Source organism: Drosophila erecta, unplaced genomic scaffold (assembly GCF_003286155.1).
Source record: "Drosophila erecta strain 14021-0224.00,06,07 unplaced genomic scaffold, DereRS2 tig00000021-arrow-pilon, whole genome shotgun sequence".
In the NCBI taxonomy this organism is placed as follows: domain Eukaryota; kingdom Metazoa; phylum Arthropoda; class Insecta; order Diptera; family Drosophilidae; genus Drosophila; species Drosophila erecta.
In genome coordinates, this window is record NW_020825198.1 from 346,058 (window position 1) to 369,272 (window position 23,215).

Sequence of the window (23,215 nt, forward strand, 5' to 3'; positions counted from 1 at the left end):
AAATGCTGTGGCGGAAAGCTGCACCAATTTTATTGAAAGCTTTTATGCGCCAGCGGATACTTTCACCATAAGTTAGGGCCATGCGCACCCCAGCGGCGTAAAGCCTAACTTACTACTGGGCTGATCAGCTGATCAGAAACCGAACTTGACTTGATCAGACTTAATCGATTAAGGTTGTTTACTTTTTTGGCTAGTTAGGATTCAACAAGTGGTAGGCGCAACTCGGGGTTCCATTCCTCGCGGTGTAGAAGTGTGGGCAGGTATCAATTGACCAATTGGGAATGCAACCAATAGGGAATGTAATGGTATTTCAACACGACGAATGTTCTCGTCAGGGAAATCCGATTTATACTCACGTTCTAAAGCCACATAAGATGAGGTTACTTACAAAATATGTTGACGCAATATTATTGCAGTATTATTTTCTATTTTCAAAAGTTAAAAAACTTCATGGGTTAAATAAATGTAAAAGACAAGCATCCCTTACTAAAAAAAAGGTTTAGTAAGAGTGATTACACAAAACGGTTTTTTTGATACGTTACACAACTTAAAAGTTTAAATATATATACATGCAGAATTACTTAATTATTACTTAATTATATGAAAGTCAAGTTCCGTGTTTTATTTTTTAAGGTTTGTTACACGGTAATCCGACATGCCATGGAGAGTGATCCTCCTCGTGGATTTTGGATGGTTCCTAGCAAAGAAAATCGAATTAGAATAATGACAAAACATAAGGTAATAATTCACGAGTAAAAGTGCAATAATAAATAAATAAATGTGTGGGACAAGGAACACCATGCTGAGTAAGTAAGCAGAGCTTTAGAGACAAGCAAGAAAACCACATGTGCAAGTGACTCAAAACTGATCCGTCTGACCAAGACCACAGGACTACAGTACTAAATTAGTGGTTTTGATCTTGCATGCAAGTACGCTTATCAGTACGCTTATTAGTAGAACAAATAATTCCAACACCAAATGCCCAAGAAAGAGTTCTCTTCGGATTACCTATTACAGGGCATTTTGATAATTCTTCCTGTCCTCGAGCGAAATCTCCTCTTCGCTGTTGTTGACCTCCTCACCCTCACCCCTAATGCTGCTCAGGCAGAGATAATAAGTGGACCTTATTAAACGAAATCATTGCAGACTTGCAGATTGCTTACCTTTTCTTCAGGAGTCTCAACGTGCTGGGCTTCAGAACAAACAGTATAAATATGATGATTCCCTGGGACCAATTTAAGTAGTCAGCCACCAGAAAGACGTTGGCCCAAGTTTGGTTGAATTGCGCAAAGTAGGAGCCGAACTCCAAACTCCACGACAATCCCATTATGATGAAGAGCCGCAGGAAAAAGGTGTAACTGTAATCAAATCAAAAAGAGCCCGGTAATCGAAAGCCTATCTTCAAGAAAGTCTTTTAACTTGCGTCTGTTTGTCCGAGTTCAGCTTCTGCTTCCTCTCTTGCCTGTGGGCAAAGTTCTGAATGTCCTTCTTCACTCCTATTATACGCTTAGCCGTCAGGATAAACATGGTTATGTTAAACGCTATAAGAAATACCATTGGGCCGTAAAAGTAGAGCATGGCTGACCAGCCTTGAGCTATTGATGACAAAGAAAAAAGCATAGTAGAATACTATGTATGTGGCTTTCACTTGGAAGTCGGTACCCACTATATATCCAACAGTGTCCCTCGGCGCCCACACGAGGATTCCAATCCTCGTTTTCCACGACCTTATAGGCCAGACAAGTGATTCCGGTGAGGACCACCGCCATGCCCCAGGCATAGGTACTGTAGGCCGCAAACCGATGCTCAGATAAGAAGCGATTCCCGTTGTGGGAGGTGCCGCTGAACGTGTTCCAAAGATGCAGACTGATAACGGAAAGCCAAAAGAATGCGGCCATGACAAAGAAATAGCCTAGAAAACCTGAGAAAGTCGTTATTGAACATGTTCATCGCCGTATAGTCTCATGGTGACTAACCTGCTGTTATGCAAAAGTTAAAGGACATCTGCCACAAATCGAGCAATAGCAAAAGATACCCCAAGAAGAGACACACCATGTAGCACATAAAGCATTTTCCGTGCAAGTTTTGTAGTTTCTTAACGAAGAGGTAAACGGTGATCGTTAGAGCCATGCATATCAGCGAAATGATCATCACTGTTGGGAGAAAAGGTATAATAACCAGGAAACTCAGCTGCTTTTATGGTATAGCATACCAACCGTCTGTCCCGTTCTGGATGGCAGTATTAGGCAGTTGTGAGGTGCAATTCGAATAGACGTTGCATTACCATCTGTGAATGTAAGATGCTGAAGGCAGTACTCGCGCTTGTTAAGGGTCACACGGTCATAGTAGCGAAAGAAAGTTCCGTTCTAGAATAAAAAAATTTAAAGTAAACCAGGCACAGTCATCAATTCCATATTAAGCAAATAAACCTCGAACAACGCGTATTGATCCAGTTCATCCCTGTTGTCTAGAGAGAACATTCCGTCACACGGCATCGGTAGGTCCCACTGGACGATTAGTTCTTTTTTAAAGTGCCTGCTGAACACCGTCCCGTCGTCAAGAGTCACGTTAAGAAAAGGATCCAGTTCAGTCAGCTCCTCCTCGGTCATGTTGTCGTAGCAGACGCCATTATCCATTATGTGGTTGTGGGGGCAGCAAAATCTGACACAGGGCTTCACCTTGCACACACATCCTCTTATGTGTTTGCCCACCTTCTGCTTCGAGTTGTCCGGGAGGATCCTGAACTCATATTCTCCAGTCAAATTGGCCGGAACGAGCAACCCCTCGAATATGTACGATCCATTCTGTAGCTTTTGAGCTGCCGAAATATCGACAGTGTCGTAATAATCGCATTCGGGAATGTCTGCATTTGATTTTTGCAGAAGCAGCCCAACAACTATGATAGTTAATATACGCGGAAGCCGTTTAACCAACACTATTTTCATTTATCTGAAAAGGACACAAGAAAGGAGTCCATAGATGTTTTTGACATTGTTGGCAATTTATACCAAATTCAATGAAATGAACTTAAATAGCATGCTGATATTGTACAAATGAGAAATAAGAAGCAAAATGTAATTGACAAAACAAAGATAGTGCACATATTTTTGTCCGTTTGCCAAGCTGGATAAGGTTAATATGTACATACATACATGCATTTGTTGCAAAAGTCCATCGCTTTACTGAAAAATTTGTTTGCATAGTTCGGCATATGGGTGGCTTTTGAAATAGGTGGTTTTCAACGAGGCACTTGTAATTAGCTTCAAGTAGTGTCCACTGAACAGCTATGGAAGACATTTTCTTTCCGAACTCATTCTTAGCTAGGGCTGCATTCTCTGTTGGTTCGATTTTCATTCGGGCTTATCTTCACCTGCCTGGTGATCCTATCTACAAAAGTGGAGGTGTGGATCTGGTGGCAATATTTGATCACAAACCACTTAAAACTTGGTTTCTTCAATGCCATCTTCCAAGCTGTTTAACATAACATTAGCCAAGATTTGTTAAAATTAATTTGATTTATTTTTTTTAGGGTGTGTCAATAATTTTCTTCAGGGAAAATCTACTGTTCTTTTTATAATTATAATTTTCCTAAACTAATGGTATGATATACAATACACATAATACATGATACACATGATATACACACAATATGTTATATTTAAATATAAATATTTTTATGGGGATTATGGAATGGGGTAACTGTGGTCACAATACTGTGAAGATACATGATAAATCACTCCTTTGTATGCCTCTTAATTTGGTTTGCTTGATATTTATTTCCACGACAGGGAGTCCTATTTGTAAAAAATATTTACGGTTTTTGCTTCTCGATCAGTGTATGACGGCTAATTATAATGGGGAGATTGAGCGGCGGCTGGGGCTCGATCACTTAAACTTTGAATTCTTCTCTCAAATTGTGTGTATGCGCCAACTTAATATTTTCGCGTCCGAAATACCGGCGGAACTGGAATTTCTTTGTCGATCTGGCGCCACAATCAGTGGTGTTGCAGCCGCCAATGAAGTAATTTGTTGTTATTCAGTTTTTTGACTGGTTTTTCCTAATTAAAAATGCTATATTTGTTTTAATGTTTATTTTTAACCTTGTTTTTCACGTCGTCTTTCTACCAGTCACGATGGAATCGATCATATATATTGAATGCGCCGGCACTGACGATAGTCCGTTCTGATGCCATGTTTCCACTGTAACAATGTTTTTAAGCTTTTCTTTATTCACGTTGTTTTTCTGTCAAGCTCTCGATTCAAACTCTACACTACTACTACACTTAGTATTTTATATGCACAGTTCGCTCCCCTGATCCTTTCAGTTTTAACACTATTTGCGGTGCGTAAATCCGTGCTAGAGTTAAAAAGAATTGTAAGAATAGTAAACAATGCACCCCTTTATTATTCTCGATATCGTAAAATCTTATCGAAACTAAAACCTCGATACTATCGATACTATCGTGCGAGGCTAGCATCCATCACTAGCCAGTCCATTTTTTCATTGTGTCGGTTCAGTTTATTTCGGTTTGTTTTTCGTTTCTTCCGTTCCCATGAAAACCCCTAACTAAAGGATAAAGGACATTAGGCCAAGCTCGCGCATTTATCTTGATTTTTAACCGGCCTGCGCGAATTTTTTTCTTTTTGTTGTCCTTTCTTCAAAGCGGCAGCCTGAATGCGAGTGTGTGAGTGTCAGTGGCTGTGCAATGTGTGTTGTCTCTTTCCGAATGCGTTAGAAACATATTCGGCGTTTGTTGAATAAAAAATCTAGTTGGTGCAATTACAGCAGCCCAAAAAGAGAGAGGTAAGAGTCCGCACTTCTGCTTTCCCTTTTGTGTTGCAACTTCTCTCGGCTGCAGTGTTTGTAATTATTATTATTATTCTTCCTCTTGCTCACTACCTCTTCCGGAGTTCCATGCAGGCGCGAAAGGGAGAGGAATAGAGTTAGAGAGAACCATTGCACGCACACAAACCTCGAAAGCCGCACGAATGTAGTGCAACGAAGGAAGTGGCAATAGCGTAGATAAGGGGGAATGAAGAAGGAGGGAAGATAGCCAAGATGCACTGCAATTAATCGTTTATTATTTGTTTACAAAATCGTCAATTAACCGTAAATGCCAGTACCCCTTTTTCTTCGCCCATCTAGGCGTCTTAAAGAACAGCAAGCATAATTGACCCAATCGTAGGAGCGGTAAACGAATGGAAGGAATAAGTACAAATCAGCTGCAATTCTACACTGTAAGAATCCATGGCCAACATGGGGAATTACAGCGTAAAGTTGTAAGTTGTCACATCAGTTCTTCGGTTCTTGGCTATGTTCATTTTATAAAACATATCTTGGTAAAGTGCTGTCAGTTCAACAATAATGCAGATATTTCCCAGTTTTCTGTCAGTGCTTCTCCTATTTCCCAGATTTCTGTCAGTGCCTCTGGGTGAGTATGAGTGTCGCCCGGGTCTTTATCCGGGGACTGTGATGCATGTGGAATATGAACACGAAAATAGCATATTCAGAATGTTGAGTGAATGCGTAGAACAAACAGTTGTGGGGTGCGCTCCTCGCTCCCCCTCCCGCTGCTGCACGCCAAAAGCAATAAAAATTAAAAGGCAAACAGCGATAAGCGGTCCCAACCCCGCTTTGGATGATGGCCCCATCCCTTCCTGGGTCGCCACCCCTTCCACACCGTGGCACATGGCAACCCTGAGGCAAAACGGGCATAAGGTAAGCCCGGCAAATGCATACGCCAGCCGATAATTAATGCCAGGCCAGCGTAATTGATGCGTCGGTGGCACGAGAGAAAATCAATCGGGGAGCATAACCTGTTTTTCCACGGGCTTCCGTGTTCCATGTTCCGTTCTAAAAACCATTTCCCGGAGGGTGGACCACAACTCCTCGTAACGGGGAAATCTATTTAGCCGAGCTTTTGCTTTTAGCGCCGCCAAATTCTATTTTTGCACAGGGAATTGGGGTCGTCAAACTGAAATTTCAATATCAATCAATTGATTTTATACCGTTGAATATGACGTACGAAACGTGAATAGGATAGGTTCTTGAAATATTCGTACCACATAAATCTAGGATCCTTTTGGTCCATTAGCATTTGACTTTGATTTGGGTTGCCAGGCGTCAGAACCAGCTCGTCCGAAAGGAAATCAGCTCGAAAGTCGCATGTAATTGAAGTGAGTGACATCGGGCTTCGGTTTTCTGTGTAGCGACTTCCACGCTCCTTAGAACCACTCGAAAAGTTTAGCTGAGCACACGCTTTGTTTGGCCTAGGCTTTGTTGTTTTTCTTGTGGCTGGCGTTTCTCAAATTTCGCTTCCTTGGAAGTACCACATCTGCGGTTTCCATTACCTCATATGAATCCATTGTGCCCGTTGCCCTTGTCTATGGAATGGTTTCGTTGATTGAGCCACTCCGAGTGATGAGCACTCAACAACCCCAAGACGAGATCACAAGTACTCGTCGAGAGGCGCAGGTCATGGGGAGATGCCCTAAGAAAGTGCTTCGCCAGCAGCTCAGCGCCCAACACACCAAGTAAGAGCCGCAGAAGTCTGCCCCATACCGTTATTCGGTCAGCGGGATGGAAAAACTATGCCGGGTAAACAAATAAATGTGTGCCCCGATAATAATTTTGCACAGAAAGTCGGTCAACGAACCGAAAACCGAGAAACAGCGGTCGAACAATGGACATCCCAGTGGGCCACCACATAGGTTGTTCATTTTGATTTCGATTTCATAATGAAAAGTCAAAGCGGCTGGCTGGCCATTGACAACCTGCCCTAAATGGACACCGAACTTAACTGGCTTCCGGGAAAATATGGCGAGCAGCGTGGAGCACTGTCCGTCGGGTCCCGCTTCCCATTTCATTCATCTAGTATCGTAACCGGGTCTCGTGGGCGTCAGAGAATGACGCAAACCATTGTTTGTTTTTAATAATATTCCTATTTTCGAGCGTTGTTCTCTTTCGCCAACCTGTTGATAACCCAGCCAAGAACAGTGGTCCACAGCTAATTGCAACTCCGAATAAAAAATTAGCTAGTATTAGTCAAAATGCATGGAGGCTTTTATGGAAGAACTGAAATTTTTTGGAAAGTATTATTTGGATATTTTTACAGCTTTACTTTTTGTAGATTAACCTTGTATTGTGCCCCTTACACTTGACCTCGTGATCGCGATATTGATTTTCACCTACTGATAATGAGACGGGACCAGTGGTCTGTTTCATGCCTGACATTCTATTCAAGTTAAGTGCTCGATCTGACACTAGTTGTGCTTCCTGATCCGTCAGTTTTGCGCATCTGCCTCTCTCGCCTGACAACTGACAAAAATATCTTTCCGATACCAAGATATTTTTACTTACAATTGCGCTCTCTCCCTGCCAAGGATAAAAACGGAATACGTCGGTTTTCGGAGAGGCAATTCAGAAAAGTAACCTATGTCTCAACTCTTTCGATATCTGTGTAAAAGTGGTCACTGACTCAAGAAAATTCGCTAGTTAGACCCCGATCGATAATTACTAGCGACTCCATGGTAACTACAGGAAAAAGCTCAGTATCTAAAGTCTCGGCTCTTTTCAATTCGCGCCATGTCTGCCCCTTGCCGTTGAACAAAAGCGGGTTTAACCCAGTTTTGGAGAACAGTCGACGTCTGCGGAAAATAAGGTTGAAAGGTAAAATAGGTGGATAGTGCTTACAATTACGCACACATAGATACTTGGTCTGTGTATATTAGTTGAGAGCATTTAAGCCAATTACACGGCACATCAATCATTAGCAGACGATTTGAGGCTTAGGGCAACTGCACTGAAAGAATTGCGACGAGCTCTGAGCTGCTTAAGGTTTTATTTAACTTCAGGGAATTACTGTAGATTATTAATCAAAATGTATATATCTTTATGCTACGCTTTTTGAAAAATCTGACGCAATGATTCTGAGGTTCACTTTTAGTAACGATTCCTATTATTCAAATATGTTTTCCTGAGTGTACAAATACACAACGTGCTAGTATTAGTACTGCCTGCTATATAATGGCAGACTTTACCTTATCTTCAACTTTGACAATGGTTATTCTGGGCTTTCGGCGGCCTACGAGTAAGAAAAAGCTGAGCGGCGCAGTGTGAGAGGCAAAGAAAGGCCTCAAAGACAAACTATTAGTCACCAAGCACTTGGCGACTGTCATCGACGTCGATTGCTTGTCTGGGCAGAGCAACTACGTGGAAGTATGCACCATCCAATCCCGCGGGAAATATAGAAGTGCGAGGCAGGAAAGGCGAAGGCCTCGATTGTTAGGCATTGAAGTTGTGTGTTGGCCATAAAATAACAACTAGGAAAATAAACAACTGCAGCGGAAGAGGAGGCGTGAGCGCTTTTCATTACTTTCAACAAGCCGTAAGTTGGCACTCATATGAGCCCCGTTCTCACCCACTCTTGTTTTTCAGTCAATCAGAGATCCATCCACATGAAAAGGAGCCGAGGCAGGCAGCCAAGTTAACTGGAAACAAAACATCAAGCCAGCATACCAAACAAACAAATATAAACACTCTTGCCAATTTATCGAATAAACAAGAAGCCGAGCCAGGAGAGGCAGCCCCAACAAACAAGGAGCTCCTCCTCCGCCATCTGCGCCCTCCAACGTGATACACGAAGTTTTGCACCCCTCGAACCCGACCCGAATCATGGAGTTCATGGAACTCGGTCATGTTTGAGCGCTTCCGACTGAACAACCTGACTAGAACCTTTCGCCTGCGAGGAGGCGGCCCAGAACTGGCGCGCGACAAGAAGAACCCGCAACGGCAGCAATGCGTCACCGTCCTGTTCCTAGATGACATCACGCACACCTTTCGGATCGAGGTAACATCCGCCCTTAAGCTTGAGCACAGTTACAACCCCTAAGCCGTATATTCATGATAATACCGTGTTTTAAAGTTCCACTTGCACAATTTGGTTAACACCTATATAACCGCGACTCCGCGCATAATTATGCGGTATGCGAATCGTAGTCAAAACAAAGAAAGTTTCGAGGTCTTCATAATCATCACTATTCATTTATTCAATTTTATCTGTTCATTTTTGGTGGCTGTGCACTCAGAGCTCACTTTCTTCTCGACTAGCATCTCCAGACACGCACTTGTCCGCATTTTTTTCCTATCTCCAGTCGAGGTTTCACTTTCTTTTACCTCGATGATCGAGTAGTGTGTGTGGTTGCCGCAGATGAAAATGATAGTAGCCTACCAAATTGCAACCAAATGGAAATCGATTAATTACTGTAATTGCGCTAAAGGCAATGCAAACAACTGGAAATTGGTTTTTTATATGGTTTCCATTTGGCTTAAGAAATAAATGAATCTGCATTTGTTCACCTTTTAGAAACGTGCGAAAGGCTCTGAGCTCCTGGATCAAGTCTTTCAATATCTCGAGTTATCCGAAAGGGACTATTTTGGTCTACTATTTCCACAGAAGCCGGGTGACGTCGTGGTAAGTCATGGAGTTCTCCATTGCTAAAAACACATTTGTAATCACTTGCCCGGGTTTTCTTCACAGAGATGGGTTGATGCCCAGAAGCAGTTTAAGAAGCAATGCAGCAGCGTTTCCCTCGACAACGATGCCGTACCATTATTAGAGTTTAGGGTTAAGGTATTACAACAAAGCTCTCGATTCCTTTTGCCAAAAAACCCTAAGGTCTTTTTTGCTTAGTTTTTTGTAAGCGACCCCAGCCGACTGCAGGAGGAGTTCACACGCTACCAGTTCTATCTGCAGATCAAGCGCCACATTCTGCTGGGCAAGCTGCCGTGCTCCAGCAACACCCAGTGCCTGCTTGCCAGCTACACTGTGCAATGTAATTTAATGCTCCATCTGATGTGACAGTACTTAAAACATCCATCTATTTTACAGCCGAGTTGGGAGACTTTAATGCGTCAGAACACCAGCCGGGATATTTGAGCGGGATGCAGCTGCTCTGCGACCAGACAACCGAGGCGGAGCGAAAGGTTGGAGAACTGCACAAGCTGCACCGTGGTCAGCTGCCGGCGGACGCGGAGTACAACTACCTGGAGCACGCTAAGCGATTGGAACTATACGGAATTGACCTGCACAGGGCCACCGACTCCAATGGCAAGGATCTGCAGCTGGGCGTATCGGCCGTCGGACTGCTCGTCTTCCAGCATTCGTTGCGCGTGAACACCTTCTCGTGGAGCAAGATGGTCAAGGTGTCGTTCAAGCGTAAGGACTTCTTCATCCAGTTGCGCCGCGAGCCCAGCGAGAACTACGATACTTTGCTGGGCTTTGGGATGAGCAGCCACAAGCATGCCAAGGCGCTGTGGAAATCCTGCGTGGAGCACCACAGCTTCTTCCGCCTAAAGCGACCGCACCGCCTCTCGCGGTTCCTCAACATCAGCTTAGGTAGCAAGTTTTACTACTCTGGACGCACAGAGCTCCAGGCGGTGCAGGAGTCCAAGAGCCGCGGTCGCATCCACAAGGTATTTGTGCGCTCGCCGAGCAAGCGGCTTTTGGGAGCCGCCGGCGGTGTGGGAACATCGGGCTCCTCGGGCGGTACTCCCATGCAGCAGCACAGCGGTTCGGAGAGTGCCAACTCCCACAACAACGGAAAGCCAGCCGGCGCAGGAACCATTCTGACCATTACCAAGACTAGCCGCCCGCACGATAACAAGGTCACTTCCAAGGAGGCCGACTCCATGCCGCGCAAGGCCTGGGAGCAGCAAAGCGACGAGTATGACATTCAGCTGTAAGTAGAAATAAGTTTGAAAACTGTTCCATGAGTTTCGGTTATAAACGCTACTTGCTTTTTGATTTACAGCGACGTGGGTTTCATTGAACAGTGCACCCGACGCTTCGATTCTGCCTCCCCGTCGCCCATGCCGCCCGCCTACAGCTCCGGCCAGCACAGCCCACTCCTACTGCCAACAACCATCGCGGACGCAGTGGGTCATCAGCAGCCGGAAAGCGGCAGCGACCTCATCACCATTCGTTTGCAGGCCGACGAGCAGGGACGGTATGGTTTCAACGTGAAGGGTGGAGTGGATCTGAGCCTGCCCGTTCAGGTGTCAAAAGTAGTACCCCATACGCCCGCCGATCGTTGCACTCCGCGTGTCTGCGAGGGCGACGAAGTACTGATGATTAATGGCCGGGATGTGCACGGCCTGCGTCACGAGCAGGTGGTGGCCATGATTCGTGATTGTCGTCATCAAGCCAGCGGCGAATTGCTACTGACAGTGCGGCCCCAGCGCTCGGCTCCTCTGCTCCTTGAGGAGGAGCCGTTGTACCAGTACGTCCCGGAGAGCGACGAGATCGGATCACACTCTAATCTGCTAGATGGAGATGCTTTGTTCACCCAGAGCCTGCTGCTGCTCAGCGATGGCTTGGCCTCGGGCGCCCTATTGGCGCAGTACGAGCTCATGTACAGAAAGAATCCGGATCTGGCCATCACTGAAGCTCGGAAGCCGGCGAACGCGCCCAAGAACCGATATCGAGACATATCGCCATGTAAGTAAAATGTCACTAAATTGGGCTATTTTAACATGGAAGTAATATTTCAGATGACTGCACCCGGGTATCTCTGGTCAACTCGCTCACAGGCGACTACATCAACGCCAACTACGTAAACATGGAGATTCCCGGCGGAGCGGTGAACCGATATATCGCCACCCAGGGACCGCTGGCCAGCACCACGACGGACTTTTGGCGCATGGTGCAGCAGGAGAGCAGCCATCTCCTGGTGATGCTAACGACAGTAATGGAGTCGGGTCGCCAGAAATGCCACCAGTATTGGCCGGTGACTGGGGAGGAACTTCAACTAGCGGAGGGATTCTCGGTGCGCTGCCTTAGCGAGAAACCGGACGAGACGGGTAGCTTCGTTTTCCGCGAGTTCGTTCTGAAGGACAAGCACGAGCAGCGTCACATCCACCACATGCAGTACTTGGCCTGGCCAGATCACTGTGTGCCCTCCGATCCTAACCTTTTCCTAGAGTTTACGGAGCGGGTGCGCGCCGCTCGAAATCGCACGCTCCTTCAGGAGATCGAGGAGAGTCTGAAGCAGGTGCGCCTAATGGATGCCGATGCGGATGCCGACGAGAACGGCGGACTGATGCGCGAGCGCAAGTGCGCGGCCAGCAACGGGGCCACTCCGGAGGACGAAACGCCGGTCTCGACAAGCGTGCATCAGTGAGTACAAGGGCTATGAATTCGGATGGGTGATCCATATCATCAATCAAATAATTACACCTTGATAATCTTAAGGTGCATCAGTGCAGCCAATCCACCTGTGATTGTCCACTGCTCGGCGGGAATAGGACGTACTGGAGTGCTCATACTGATGGACACGGCGCTGGCATTGATGGAGGCTCGAGAGCCAGTATATCCGTTGGACATTGTGCGCACCATGCGCGATCAGCGTGCCTGCATGGTTCAGAATGTGGTGAGTGCTGCTGGCTAGGATTTACTTGTGCCTTTCTTATAATCGCGATCTTTAATTGCAGAGCCAGTACCGCTTCGTGTGCGAGTGCATCTGCGCCGCCTACATGAAGATCTCACGCAGCAGTGCAGCCATTAACGACGACGAGGATTAGGGGCAGGACCATCCAGCTACGCAATCTACAATCTTCCGCTTACACGCCCCAAGTTTTTCTTATTCTATGCGAGACTTCGTCTAAATCTATCTAATTTTTAGGTCCCGTAGACATATGATAAAAACTGATTGTATATCATTACTCTTACAAACCCGTATATTGTATTATCAACTCCGTTCATAAGGTACCCCTAAATACACACTTACTTACTTATACATTATCTCTCCAAAGTTACAAAGTGCTGCAAGGAACGATTCTAAATTTACAAAGCCACCACGGAACGGTTAACGAAGTGAACCAACTACCTAATCGAAGTATACAAAGCGAAACAAATGGCAATTTATTTACACCCATCCAACGCTACACGCCACACACAATTGGCGGTCGAGAACAATACGCAAATAGCTACCGAGAACGCGAACCTTATACACTGATAGACATGAGAAGATAAAACTGTTAGTATTTTAGCACCAAATCAATTCATAAATGTATTTATGCTGAACAAAAATCCAATAAAATGTATAATTAAAAAACAAGACAAAATGTTTGTGGCAAAAAGTTTTAGCAAGTCTATAGAAATGTACAAGATATGTATAAAGTGAACAAAATACCACATTTTTGAAAAGTGTGGGCGTTAAAGTTTTGGCCGGTTTGTGGGCGTGACAAAAAGTTTTTGGCAAATTTATAGAAATTTACATGATTTATTAAAAAATGAAAAAATCACATTTTTCAAAAGAATGGGTGTGACAGTTTTGGGTGGCTTGTGGGCGTAGGAGTGGGTGTGGCAACATTTGGAAACTTGCGCTGCGTCTATGTCTCTGGAAGCTGCATGCTTAGTCTCAACATTCTAGCTCTCATAGTTCCTGAGATCGAGGCGTTCAGACGGACATGGCCAGATCGACTGGGCTATTGATCCTGATGAATATATATTCTTTATATTCTCGGACACGATTCCTTCTGCCTGTTACATACTTTTCAACGAATCTAGTATACCCTTTTACTCTACGAGTAACTGGTATAATGAGACTTGTATATCTCTAGTAGGGAGTCTTGTGTGTTGATAATTCATACAGGCCGACTCAGCCAAAGTCTGCGCAAAAAACCGATTTAGCCTAGAGATGATATATTTAAAAACTATAAGATATCGTTTGATGTTTAGTTGTACGAAAAATTTGCATTTTAAGGAAAATAAGTAGGAAAATATATGGAATTACTAATATTAGGTGACTTACGAAATACAACAAATATTGAACGATTCATATTACATTTGTTTGAAGGTTGGGAGAGTTTGGCGCATGCGTCTGGTCCCTTGGTCCATCTCTAGCCTTGCATTGGCTTATAGATTTTAGGTGCGACATGAGTTTACCCGGGTTCCTCGGTGGCTTCCGCATTCCACACCTGCCAGCGGGAGAGACCCCCAGTATACGAGTGGACAAAGCCAGGCACGAATCTGAGCCAGCGCCTGAAACCAGTAACAGGCTGGTGGCGCCTGGTAAACGGACGGACAACCCAGATAATGACTCCATCAGGCCCCACTTGAAGCGGAAGGCTAAGTGCATGGAGGAGCATTCGTTGGAGGCGGAAGGCGAATTGGTCCTGTCTCCCGGACGCGACGAGAGCTATCCAGATGAGCTGAACCGTCTGATTGGACCACTGAACTGTCAGCTGTGCAAGGTGCAGGTGACCTCCAGGAAGTGCGCCCGGGATCACTACGAATCGAAGGCCCACGACCGACACATCAGCGCCTGGCTGGCCAAGAACTACACGGAGGTGGGTCTGCAGGCGCCTTCAGTGAAGCGGCTGGCCATGCAAGGACCCACCGGCCCAAGCGCCTTCCACTGCGACCTGTGCGACCTGAACCTCACCTCCTCGATGCACGCCCGCCAGCACTATTTGGGTCGAAAGCACAAGCGTGCGGAGCAGGGCAGGATGCCTACGTCGGATGGTGTTCGCGGCATAGGGAGTCTGTTCCTCAAGACTGAGCGTTCAACCAAAGATGCGCCAACGGAGGTAATGCTATCGGAGAACAGCCCCATCAAGTCGGAGGATAATGAGCGCACCTGCAACCTGTGCAAAATAGTGGTCACCTCTGCTCCCCAAATGCAGGTGCACTTGGCTGGAGCCAGACACCAAAAGAACTTGAGGACTGGTGGACAGGATCCAAATCAGTCGGGAGATGTGCGTCTTGCGGAGGCGCCGCCCCCTGTAGCGCAAAAATTGGATGCCTCCGAACAGGCCTTGTATCGCACTCCCATTGGTCAGTACTACTGCCAGCCCTGCAACATGATGATGAACCATGTGACCGCCTTGCAGCAGCACCTTATCGGCAAGAAGCACCTGAAGAGGGTAAAGAGCCTTGCCCAAACTGACAAGAGCGTGTAAAGAATTTATTTGATATACCCCAAGCCATGACTTCCAATTGGTAGTGCCATTGATTAACTAGCTTGAGCTAGTAGCTTCCTCAATAATACTGATATGAATATGGAGGCATTATAAAAGACGTACTTTTGTTGTTCAACAATAAAGGTTTTTAATACCCGTTACTGTAGAGTAAACGGGTATACTAGATGTGCCAAAAAGTATGTAATAGGTAGAAGTAGGGAAGCAGGGTATCTGATACTCGAGCAATTTCTAAAAGAATTGGAATATATTGGATTGATATACTTTACCGATGATAAGCTTTCACGAGCCCCATTTAATATGATCTCACATGGATGTTCCAGTATGTTTTATTTGTATAACCATTTTCTGCACGTATTTTTGTTTAATTTATCGCCGATGTGATTTTTTAGTTTAATCTGTAGGTGTCACTCTTTTTAATAAATGTCAGGCTAGACACATGGAATTTACAATAGTTCAAATCAAATTCGAACACGAAGCTCATTACTTAGCTTCTTATTTTGAAAAAGAAAAAATTCAGTAATTTCACACCATGGCCGAGGAGATGGAGGTTGAGGAGACGGAGGACTTCCACGACATGGACTTCAATGACGAAGAGCCCTCCTGCAGTGGAGGAGCTGGTCAAGCCAGGACGGAGCGCTTTGTGGTGAAGAAGTGGGTGGCGCACGCCATGTGGGGATGGGACGTAGCAGTGGACAACTGTGCCATCTGCCGTAACCACATTATGAACCTGTGCATCGAGTGCCAGGCGGACCCGAATGCCAACCAAGACGAGTGCACTGTGGCTTGGGGCGAGTGCAACCACGCTTTCCATTACCACTGCATCGCGCGCTGGTTGAAGACGCGCCTCGTCTGCCCGCTGGACAACAAGGAGTGGGTCTACCAGAAGTACGGCCACTAGTGAGGGATTTGGTTGGATATGGAGCGGGGCAGGGGGTGGTGACATATGTTTGCTGGCATGTATTAAATGTAATTAAATTAGAGTTGACTTGGGCTCCCACTAAAGGGATTACGCTTCCTGGTCGGGCAGAAGTTGCTGGGCCGTGGGCCTAACGCCAGTTATTTGTTCGATTTGTGAGTAGAGCGAATCGCGCTCTTCTACTAAACTAGCGTACTTCTGTTGCAGCTCCTTCTCGCGGTCCATCTGGCGACGCACGTCTTCTTGCAGCGATTCCAGGCGCCGCGGCACAGCGATGGCCTCCTGTTCGCCCAAAAAGCGGAATGTGGAGAGTGAGACCGAGTTCTGCTCTATCTGGCCGTACGTGTCCTGAAGCTGCTTAATCAGCACCTGGGCGCGCGCCTGGTAGCCGCCGGTGAGAATCTTCAGCTTCTTCTCGATCTTGCCGCAGCGCTTCGCTTCCTTGGCCATGTGGCGGCGGTTTGTCTCGAGCCGTTTCTCGGCAGACTCTAATCGATCCTTCTTGCTGGCCAGATTGGCGCGGGTGTAGCGATGTTGGGAGGGCAGGTAAAGTACCTGGCCGAGGCACTCTTGCCACACCTGGGCATACACGTCCAGGGGCAGTTCGCCATGGGCCATGCGCTCCTTCACCACCTCCATTTCCTCGGTGAGCATTTGCCTGGCCTTGGCCAGCTCTTGCTGCGAGATGTCCTCGTAGGGATTGGCCTTAAAGTAGCTTTGTAGCTGTTCCAACTTGTGCTGCGACTGACCCGGCACCGGATCCTTGACCGAGTCGTACACTAGAAAGTCGTACAAGGTAGAAGAACGTTAATTACTGGAGTTAAAATGGAAACTTTGGGTTCACTCACACTGCATGGTGATCATTTCGTGTTTAATCAGCTCTTCGGCCTGCTGCTGTTCCGTAAGGTTTTGTTTCTCGGACTGCGGTCGCAGAATCTTGGTGTTCACCTCAGTGGGTCGCGGGAGACTACGCTGAATAACCTGGGAGCGCTTCTCTAGTTCCCGCTTTCGACGCGCCTCTTGTTCCGCCAATAACCTGGCGTCGACGTCCGCCTGATCCTCAACGGCGGGCTCTGAGCTGGTCTCGACGCGTTCGCTTTCCTCCTGCTCGGGTACCACGATCTCGTAGTCATTCCGGGGAGCCGGCAGCGTGGATAGACCGTCACGCAGCGTGGACTTTAGTTGCTTCTGGTAGTTTTTGTAATGGGCTGGGGTCTCGGTGACGCCCATGCTCTCCTCAGGATTGATGCTTAGCTTGTCCCTCACGTAGGCAGGTGTGTTGACGACACCCGTAGCTCCTCCAGCCCCCTTTACGGGAACTAGGGCGCCGGAAGAGGGCGTTAGGAATCCTCCGGGAGTGGCTGCTCCGCCGTCGCGCTGGGTTCTAAACGGCGTTGCAATCACTGTGTTGGGCGTGGCGATGGAGGCTGCCTTGGGCAGCACGCCAGAGAAGTCGGACTCGTGCAGCGGAGTGTTAAGGCCGCCTTTGAGCGGCGTCTCTGTGTGGGTGAGGGCCATCATGTTCTGGGCCTCCTGCATGATGCGATCGGTGTATGGAGCCGGAGTACGTGGAGTGGCTGCAATCTGGGGTGTGATGGAGTAGTCGGCTAGCAAAGCGTCCGTCGTCTCTATGCCGCTTTCACCGGCAATTTCCTTCGCCATCTCACTGGCGCGTCCTAGCTTGACCACCTGCTGTAGCTCCATGTCGGAAATCTGCGGCGTGGGCAACACTAGTTTGGAGCGCTTCCGCTCGGGCTCCATGTTTTGCAGCATGGCGGTGGGCAATTCGTTCTCCTTGCGCTGCTTTAGCTTCTGCTTGTCCCGCTTGCGTTCGCGTTCCTCCTTCTCTGAGCGGAGTTCTCCATCTAGGTCCTGCTGCCGCATCTTGTTGAAGTCGGGTTCATTTTTCTGCAAATGCTCCTCGGAAGTGTCGTAGAATCCGAGGGCAGGACGCTTTTCGAAGGGTATCTCGGCGTTGTAGTCTATTCCCTTAATCCGCTTGCGATTTCCGCTGCCAATGCCAGCGGCACGGAGTTCTCGCCGCTTCTGGAGAGTGGCCAGGCGGCGGGCTTCCTCCAGTTGCTTCTCGCGAGCCTTGCGCTTGGCCTTCTTGCCCTGCGTGTTGGCCAAGCGGGCGCGTGCCTCGGACAGCATTTCCAGCTCGTCCTCGTCCATGTCCTTGGGATCGGGTCGCGCCGGTTTGGTCTCCGGATTGGGGTCGATCTCTCCGGGCTTCAGCTTGCGTGGATCGTCCATCGTGTCCTCGCCATCCTCTTTGCGTTGGGCTTGGTCTCTGTGCGGCAGAAAAGAGATTACGGATTTCTACTTCGTATTTTGTGCTTTGGACTTACAGCAAGTATTCGTAGCGCTCCAGGCACTGGGCCGCCGTCCGCCCTATGATCGGGGCTATGGTGCGCCACTGCGTCGGCATCAGCTTGGCCAAGTGGAGCAGCTTCTCGTCCTCCTCGCGGGACCACTCGGTCTTCTTGATGCTGGGATCCAGCCACTCGTACCACCTGGCCTTACACTGCTTGGCGGACTTCCTGTGCAGCAAGGAGGCAATACGACTCCACTGGTTCTTGCCATATTTCATAACCGCAGCTTTGAGGATTTCATCCTGGGAGAATGAAACCGGTAGCCCATTTAAGCCATGTGATTAACCGATATACTGTTGTGATAATTACCTCCGTGTTGCGCCACACGCCGCCCTTGATCATTATTCGCGGCATTTTGGGGCTTTACGTTGCTTTTTCCCGCGGATACAATGGATTTTCACAATTTTCACTCGAGTCCACGAAACTCCGCTCTTTTTCTGGCAGTAGCCGCTAGCGATGGTTAGTCCTCGATAACTTCGATATCTCCAGCACGTTTTGGTATATTTCTCGAAAACCACGGTAGTTTACTCTAGTTAAACGCTCGTTAAACTCAAAATAAACTGTGATAGCTTAGTTTAAAAAAGAAATACATTTTTAGTAGGGTTTGTACACCGTCTGATTGATTTTTGGTTTTTTTAAGTTCGCAATTTAAGTTGGTGGACTTAATAAAGGCCTCTTACACACGACAAAACATACTGCGACAGTGTGGCCGAATATGGTTGTGGAAACAGTGCTGCCACACTTTGCACAGCAACAGCTGTTCGCTATCAGTTTTTTTGTGACCAAAAGTTTTTATCTGCGTAATGTAAATTGTGATGCGGAATTAAAAGGCTTGTGTCCAGAAAGCGGAAGACCGGCAACCGGAATCCGGCACCTGGCATCAACTGGACCAAGGGACCAGCACCCATGATGAACGATGCGACCTTTCCGGGATATTATGGTGGCAACCAGGTGAGCATCCAGCGAGTACCTCTGGCCAGAAAAACACGCCGTGTGTCTTCCAGCTGCATTTGCTCCCGCTGTCGCATCCGCATCCTTCACATCCGCACCAGGACCTGTCGCTTTCCACGCCGGTTCACTCCTTGGAGCAGGACTCCAACTTTGGGGGATTCTTCGACGACGAGCTGGTCATCGGATCGGGATCCGGAATCACCTCCGCGTCTGCTGCAAATGCCACCGCTTCCAGTACTAGTTTATGGCTGCCCGATGGCGGGAACCGATCGCCTCCAGAGGTGGCGGTGGAATCCCAGCCCAATCAGGGCATTCCGTTTGTCCAGATCCACACCACCGACTTGCAGCAACCGGAGAAGAGCTACCGCAATGCCTTCCGCAGGCGCACAGCGGAAATCAAGTCGGAGGAACTGATCAAGTCGGAACTTGCGGAAGCGGCGGCCAAGGATCGTCTGAATGCCACGCCAACGCCTCCAACTCGGAATTCCAGCTGCGCCAGTGTGGAGGGCAAGGCAATGGTGCAGGAAGGCCCGCCCCTTATCCTGCGCTGTCCCAATTGTCCATTCCTAAGCCTCTGCCAGGTGCGCCTTCAACAACATCTTAACCAGGGCAACTGCTATATGGAGCAGCACAGGAAACAGTGTCCAGGTGAGGCATAGTGCGCCTTCAAAAAGAGTGCTCTGCTAGGATGCTTTATCCCATTCGCATTCACTTTTCACGTGTTCCTTGACAGGCTGCTCAAACATATTCTACACCAGCGATGCGCTCAGCTTGCACCTCAGCTTGGACCATCAAATGGAGGACAATGAGACACTCACTCTGGTGAGCGGAAATGTCACGGAAGCACAGACCAAAAAGCAGACACAGATGTCGCAGAGCCAAACCCGACCCAAGAGTCGCATCTTTATAAAGAGCGTGGACTGCTTGAGGGAGCCACTCCCGGATTTCTCGCCCCTAATGCCGGATAGCGGGTCCACCGCTAACATTCTTGATCTGCTGGAAGGTGTGGCTGTCGGTGCATCGCCGGCCGAACAGACTATGCCACCAGCACCTGCTGCGAATTTACCCGCTCCTCCGCCAAAGCCCAGCCAGAAGATCTCCATCAAGAGCGTGGACGTGCTCAGAGAGCCCGCCTTGCTGCCCTTCGACTTCCAGCTGCAGAATCATTCGCTCATTACGGACAACAGTCTCCTTGAAGTTCCTGATGTGGGCGGGGAGCCGGAGAAGCCGCGTCAGCCGAAGATTTATATCCGCAATGTAGACATCCTCAAGGAACCGATGGTTCTGCCATCTGCTCTGCCCGGCCTGGGATTCAATAGCAGCATGCCGTCGGCAGCAGATCCCGGGCAAAGTGTACTAGCTGTAGGAGGAGCAGATGGTGATGTCTTCCAGGCGGAGACACTGCTCACGCCCACGTGTCAGCTTCCAGGATTCGAGCCCAGCCTCGCCCCGCTGGCACAGATGTGTACCGAGGCATTTCCGTTCGATTCTGTGCTGAATGGCAATGGAGCGCCTGCCTCTAATTTGGAAAACACACGTTTCAGTGCCTTGGACCTAGATTTTGGCGTGGATTTCGTTTCGGAAGAGGCAACTCCGCCGCCACCGCTCAATGATCCACTGACAATAATGGAACCACAGCCTGTCCAGCTGGAGCACTACTTGCCGCCTACGGCTCCCATCACCAACAAGCAAAAGATCTTCATCAAAAACGTGGACATTTTGAAGGCACCGCAGAGGGGCACCTTGCACCTGCGCACTGTGGACGAACTGAACCTGATGAATCGCACCGATGTGGAGCACTTAATCGTGCCCAATCTGGAGCCGATGGCAATGACCATGATGGAGCTTCCGCCCGTGCAGCAGCAGCCTATGGATGTGAATTCACAGCTCAAGGGGCCATCGCAAGCGCTGGGCGAATTCCAGCCCTCTATTAGCGGGAGTTGGCCCAGCGAGGATGGCTATGACCTAGCTGAGGATCTGGAGTGCTGGCCCTGGATGGAAGATGCTGTACCAGAAGCTGGACTCGGTCTGCCTACACCCAGTGAAGTGGCTGATGCTCCCCCACTCGATGGCTTGGCTCACGCTGCAGAGGATCTGCTGGTCAAGGATTTTGCGCAGTTGTACGCCACACCGCCGGAGGACACACACAGCGCAGAAGAAGCAACTGCAGCCGGAGGACGAGGGACAGTGCCACCTCTAGTACCGGTAACATCTTCGGGAGGGACAACCTCTGTAGCTCAAAGTGCACCCTTGGGTAGTTTGCCGGTTCCGCCGCTGGTTCCCTTGGCAGGCGAGATGGCTCCTGCATCCGAAAAGCCTGCCCGCATCTATGTGGCCAATAATCTCCTTCCCACCGCCGTGGATCCACCGCTGCTTGGAGGCGGCACCTCGGTCAGGGGCCGTCCCTACGGCGCCAAGCACTCTGGCGGAGCAGCTGCCAAAAGGAAGCCTTCTCAGGGGCCCAATCAAGTGCCAGAGGGAGGCAAGTGCGTGGTGGAGGGGTGTATGTTCCGCTTTAAGTCGCCCGCAACTTTGGAGTATCACGGCAGATGCCACAATGGATCCCTCAGCTCTAACCAACCAATGGTGTGCCCGGAATGCAAGTCCAGCAACTTTAGCAATTGGAACTGCCTGCATACGCACCTCTGGCGCACCCACCAGATCGACATGGAGCTTTACTCCTGCCAGCTGTGCAGCTTTAAGACGCCCATCTACTCGCGTCTCGTGAACACCCACGCTAAGATCCACTCGGAGGAGCGAAACTATAAGTGCGAGCAGTGTGGCAAGGGATTCAAGAACACCAAGCAACTGAAGAACCACCGTCGTTTGCATCGCACGCAAGGATTGGGCATGGGAAAGCAGTCGAATGAGCAGATTTTCGCGGGACCAGAAGCCAATCCCGTCGTAATGCATCGCTGCGAGGATTGCGGCGCCGCCTTCAAGCAGAAGAAAACCCTGAGGGAGCACCTATGTAAGGAGCGAAACGAACAGCTGGAGTGCCCCGAGTGCCAGCGCCGTTTTGGTTCCAAGAGCAGTCTGAGACTTCATCTTCGAAGCCATCAGGACCCGAAGCGCTTCCGCTGCGACACCTGTGATCATGAGACCAGCGATCACAACGCTTTTCGGCGCCACCTGGCCACGCACAAGGAGAGGAAACGCTACTCCTGCCCGCACTGCGACTTCCGCGCCATCCAGAGCACCGCCTTTCGGGTTCGGTAGATTTCTATTGCTAAGTGCTGCAGTTTCTAATAGTTCTGTGCTCTCCTTGAACAGATACACCTTCAGAAGCGCCATCCTGAACAGGAGCTGTCCACCATCATATACAAGTGCGACCAGTGCAACTTCACCAGCATCAATCAGGGCCTGCTGCAGGTTCACCAGGCCAAGCATGAAGTCGGAAATCCCAATCAAGCCGTAGCTTCATCCCAGGGTGATGTCCCAGTGGCTAAACAATCACAGATCAAGGTGGAGAGCAACTTGGTGCTCGCTCATTCCAGTACAAAAGTGGCTGCGGAGGTGACCAAGTGTCAGGAGAATGTCCTGCAGGCTTCCTAGGGACGAGTTCTGTACATATTTTAGAAGATAGGTTGCGCAAGAACAAAGTGCCGCTTAGTTTTTACCGAGTTTTATACCAAAATTGTACCAATGTTATTAGTGTTAAGGACGCGGGAAGTCACTTCAAAAAGCAGAACTCCGATGCAGATGCTTGCTTCCTGTGGAAGGATGATTGAAGTGCAATCCTGGACTTCGGAATTCTTCGAAGAATATCTTTTGACTTTTTCGTTTTTCTTTTCCTGTACATGTTCCCCTAGAATTTTAAGAGCCCGTTGCTGTACATAAGTATGTATATAAAGGTATATTGGTAAAGGCTTTATTAATTGAACCCCAGTTTCATTCCCTTAGTGTACATAGCAAGCTCGGAACAGAAATACATTTACAAATCTCAAACCCATATTTTCTAAGCCACAGCATACAGTTTATGATTGCAAT

General features: G+C 48.3%; 6 protein-coding genes across 11 annotated transcripts; 4 read left to right on the forward strand and 2 right to left on the reverse strand.

Moving 5' to 3' along the window:
* Nucleotides 1-658: 658 nt before the first annotated feature.
* On the reverse strand, nt 659-4,193 carry LOC6545428 (G-protein coupled receptor Mth). 5 transcript variants are annotated; one of them, XM_026976384.1, is made up of 10 exons: nt 4,101-4,132; nt 3,153-3,471; nt 2,430-2,949; nt 2,213-2,366; nt 1,977-2,153; nt 1,667-1,921; nt 1,424-1,595; nt 1,164-1,358; nt 1,009-1,096; nt 659-697 (listed from the first exon to the last, which is right to left on the reverse strand). In XM_026976384.1, the coding sequence occupies exons 3-9, from the start codon at nt 2,943-2,945 to the stop codon at nt 1,012-1,014; spliced, it is 1,554 nt and encodes a 517-aa protein (XP_026832185.1). In that variant the 5' UTR covers nt 2,946-2,949; nt 3,153-3,471; nt 4,101-4,132; the 3' UTR covers nt 659-697; nt 1,009-1,011. The 5 variants fall into 5 exon arrangements, with proteins under 5 accessions (XP_026832185.1, XP_026832184.1, XP_015013577.1 ...); XM_026976383.1 differs by lacking the exon at nt 3,153-3,471 and having other exon boundaries at nt 4,101-4,193; XM_015158091.2 differs by lacking the exon at nt 3,153-3,471 and having other exon boundaries at nt 3,816-4,180.
* A 227-nt stretch (nt 4,194-4,420) lies between these two features.
* LOC6545429 (tyrosine-protein phosphatase 1) lies at nt 4,421-12,793 on the forward strand. 2 transcript variants are annotated; one of them, XM_001970979.3, is made up of 10 exons: nt 4,421-4,685; nt 8,438-8,849; nt 9,366-9,473; nt 9,540-9,632; nt 9,693-9,834; nt 9,891-10,740; nt 10,813-11,498; nt 11,552-12,176; nt 12,252-12,429; nt 12,491-12,793. In XM_001970979.3, exons 2-10 carry the CDS (start codon nt 8,697-8,699, stop codon nt 12,578-12,580), a joined length of 2,925 nt encoding a protein of 974 aa, XP_001971015.2. In that variant the 5' UTR covers nt 4,421-4,685; nt 8,438-8,696; the 3' UTR covers nt 12,581-12,793. The 2 variants fall into 2 exon arrangements, with proteins under 2 accessions (XP_001971015.2, XP_015013604.1); XM_015158118.2 differs by having other exon boundaries at nt 4,424-4,804.
* Nucleotides 12,794-13,887: 1,094 nt separating this feature from the next.
* LOC6545430 (zinc finger protein 346) lies at nt 13,888-15,143 on the forward strand. The gene has a single exon (XM_001970980.3). The coding sequence runs from the start codon at nt 13,937-13,939 to the stop codon at nt 14,960-14,962; it is 1,026 nt and encodes a 341-aa protein (XP_001971016.1). The 5' UTR covers nt 13,888-13,936; the 3' UTR covers nt 14,963-15,143.
* Nucleotides 15,144-15,182: 39 nt separating this feature from the next.
* LOC6545155 (RING-box protein 1B) lies at nt 15,183-15,972 on the forward strand. Its single transcript, XM_001970981.3, has one exon. It carries the CDS (start codon nt 15,513-15,515, stop codon nt 15,879-15,881), a length of 369 nt encoding a protein of 122 aa, XP_001971017.1. The 5' UTR covers nt 15,183-15,512; the 3' UTR covers nt 15,882-15,972.
* Nucleotides 15,909-18,781, reverse strand: LOC6545156 (cell division cycle 5-like protein). Its single transcript, XM_001970982.3, has 4 exons — nt 18,584-18,781; nt 18,251-18,516; nt 16,748-18,192; nt 15,909-16,678 (listed from the first exon to the last, which is right to left on the reverse strand). The coding sequence occupies exons 1-4, from the start codon at nt 18,626-18,628 to the stop codon at nt 15,990-15,992; spliced, it is 2,445 nt and encodes an 814-aa protein (XP_001971018.1). The 5' UTR covers nt 18,629-18,781; the 3' UTR covers nt 15,909-15,989.
* Nucleotides 18,782-19,036: 255 nt separating this feature from the next.
* On the forward strand, nt 19,037-23,177 carry LOC6545157. Its single transcript, XM_001970983.3, has 4 exons — nt 19,037-19,225; nt 19,279-19,873; nt 19,959-22,435; nt 22,499-23,177. The coding sequence occupies exons 1-4, from the start codon at nt 19,181-19,183 to the stop codon at nt 22,778-22,780; spliced, it is 3,399 nt and encodes a 1,132-aa protein (XP_001971019.2). The 5' UTR covers nt 19,037-19,180; the 3' UTR covers nt 22,781-23,177.
* Nucleotides 23,178-23,215: the final 38 nt, after the last annotated feature.

Bases quoted from the DNA above. Each gene is read 5' to 3' on its own strand.
- LOC6545156 (XM_001970982.3), bottom strand. From the start codon at position 18,628: ATGCCGCGAATAATGATCAAGGGCGGCGTGTGGCGCAACACGGAG. The intron at 18,517-18,583 runs GTAATTATCACA...TCATTCTCCCAG, and splicing joins GCGTGTGGCGCAACACGGAG to GATGAAATCCTCAAAGCTGC. The intron at 18,193-18,250 runs GTAAGTCCAAAG...TCTGCCGCACAG, and splicing joins GAGCGCTACGAATACTTGCT to AGACCAAGCCCAACGCAAAG.
- LOC6545429 (XM_001970979.3), top strand. From the start codon at position 8,697: ATGTTTGAGCGCTTCCGACTGAACAACCTGACTAGAACCTTTCGCCTG. The intron at 8,850-9,365 runs GTAACATCCGCC...TTCACCTTTTAG, and splicing joins CGCACACCTTTCGGATCGAG to AAACGTGCGAAAGGCTCTGA. The intron at 12,177-12,251 runs GTGAGTACAAGG...GATAATCTTAAG, and splicing joins GTCTCGACAAGCGTGCATCA to GTGCATCAGTGCAGCCAATC.
- LOC6545430 (XM_001970980.3), top strand. From the start codon at position 13,937: ATGAGTTTACCCGGGTTCCTCGGTGGCTTCCGCATTCCACACCTGCCA.
- LOC6545428 (XM_026976383.1), bottom strand. From the start codon at position 2,945: ATGAAAATAGTGTTGGTTAAACGGCTTCCGCGTATATTAACTATCATA. The intron at 2,367-2,429 runs GTTTATTTGCTT...TTTTTATTCTAG, and splicing joins ATCAATACGCGTTGTTCGAG to AACGGAACTTTCTTTCGCTA. The intron at 2,154-2,212 runs GTATGCTATACC...TTCTCCCAACAG, and splicing joins CAGAACGGGACAGACGGTTG to TGATGATCATTTCGCTGATA.
- LOC6545157 (XM_001970983.3), top strand. From the start codon at position 19,181: ATGATGAACGATGCGACCTTTCCGGGATATTATGGTGGCAACCAG. The intron at 19,226-19,278 runs GTGAGCATCCAG...TGTGTCTTCCAG, and splicing joins GATATTATGGTGGCAACCAG to CTGCATTTGCTCCCGCTGTC. The intron at 22,436-22,498 runs GTTCGGTAGATT...CTCCTTGAACAG, and splicing joins TCCAGAGCACCGCCTTTCGG to ATACACCTTCAGAAGCGCCA.
- LOC6545155 (XM_001970981.3), top strand. From the start codon at position 15,513: ATGGCCGAGGAGATGGAGGTTGAGGAGACGGAGGACTTCCACGACATG.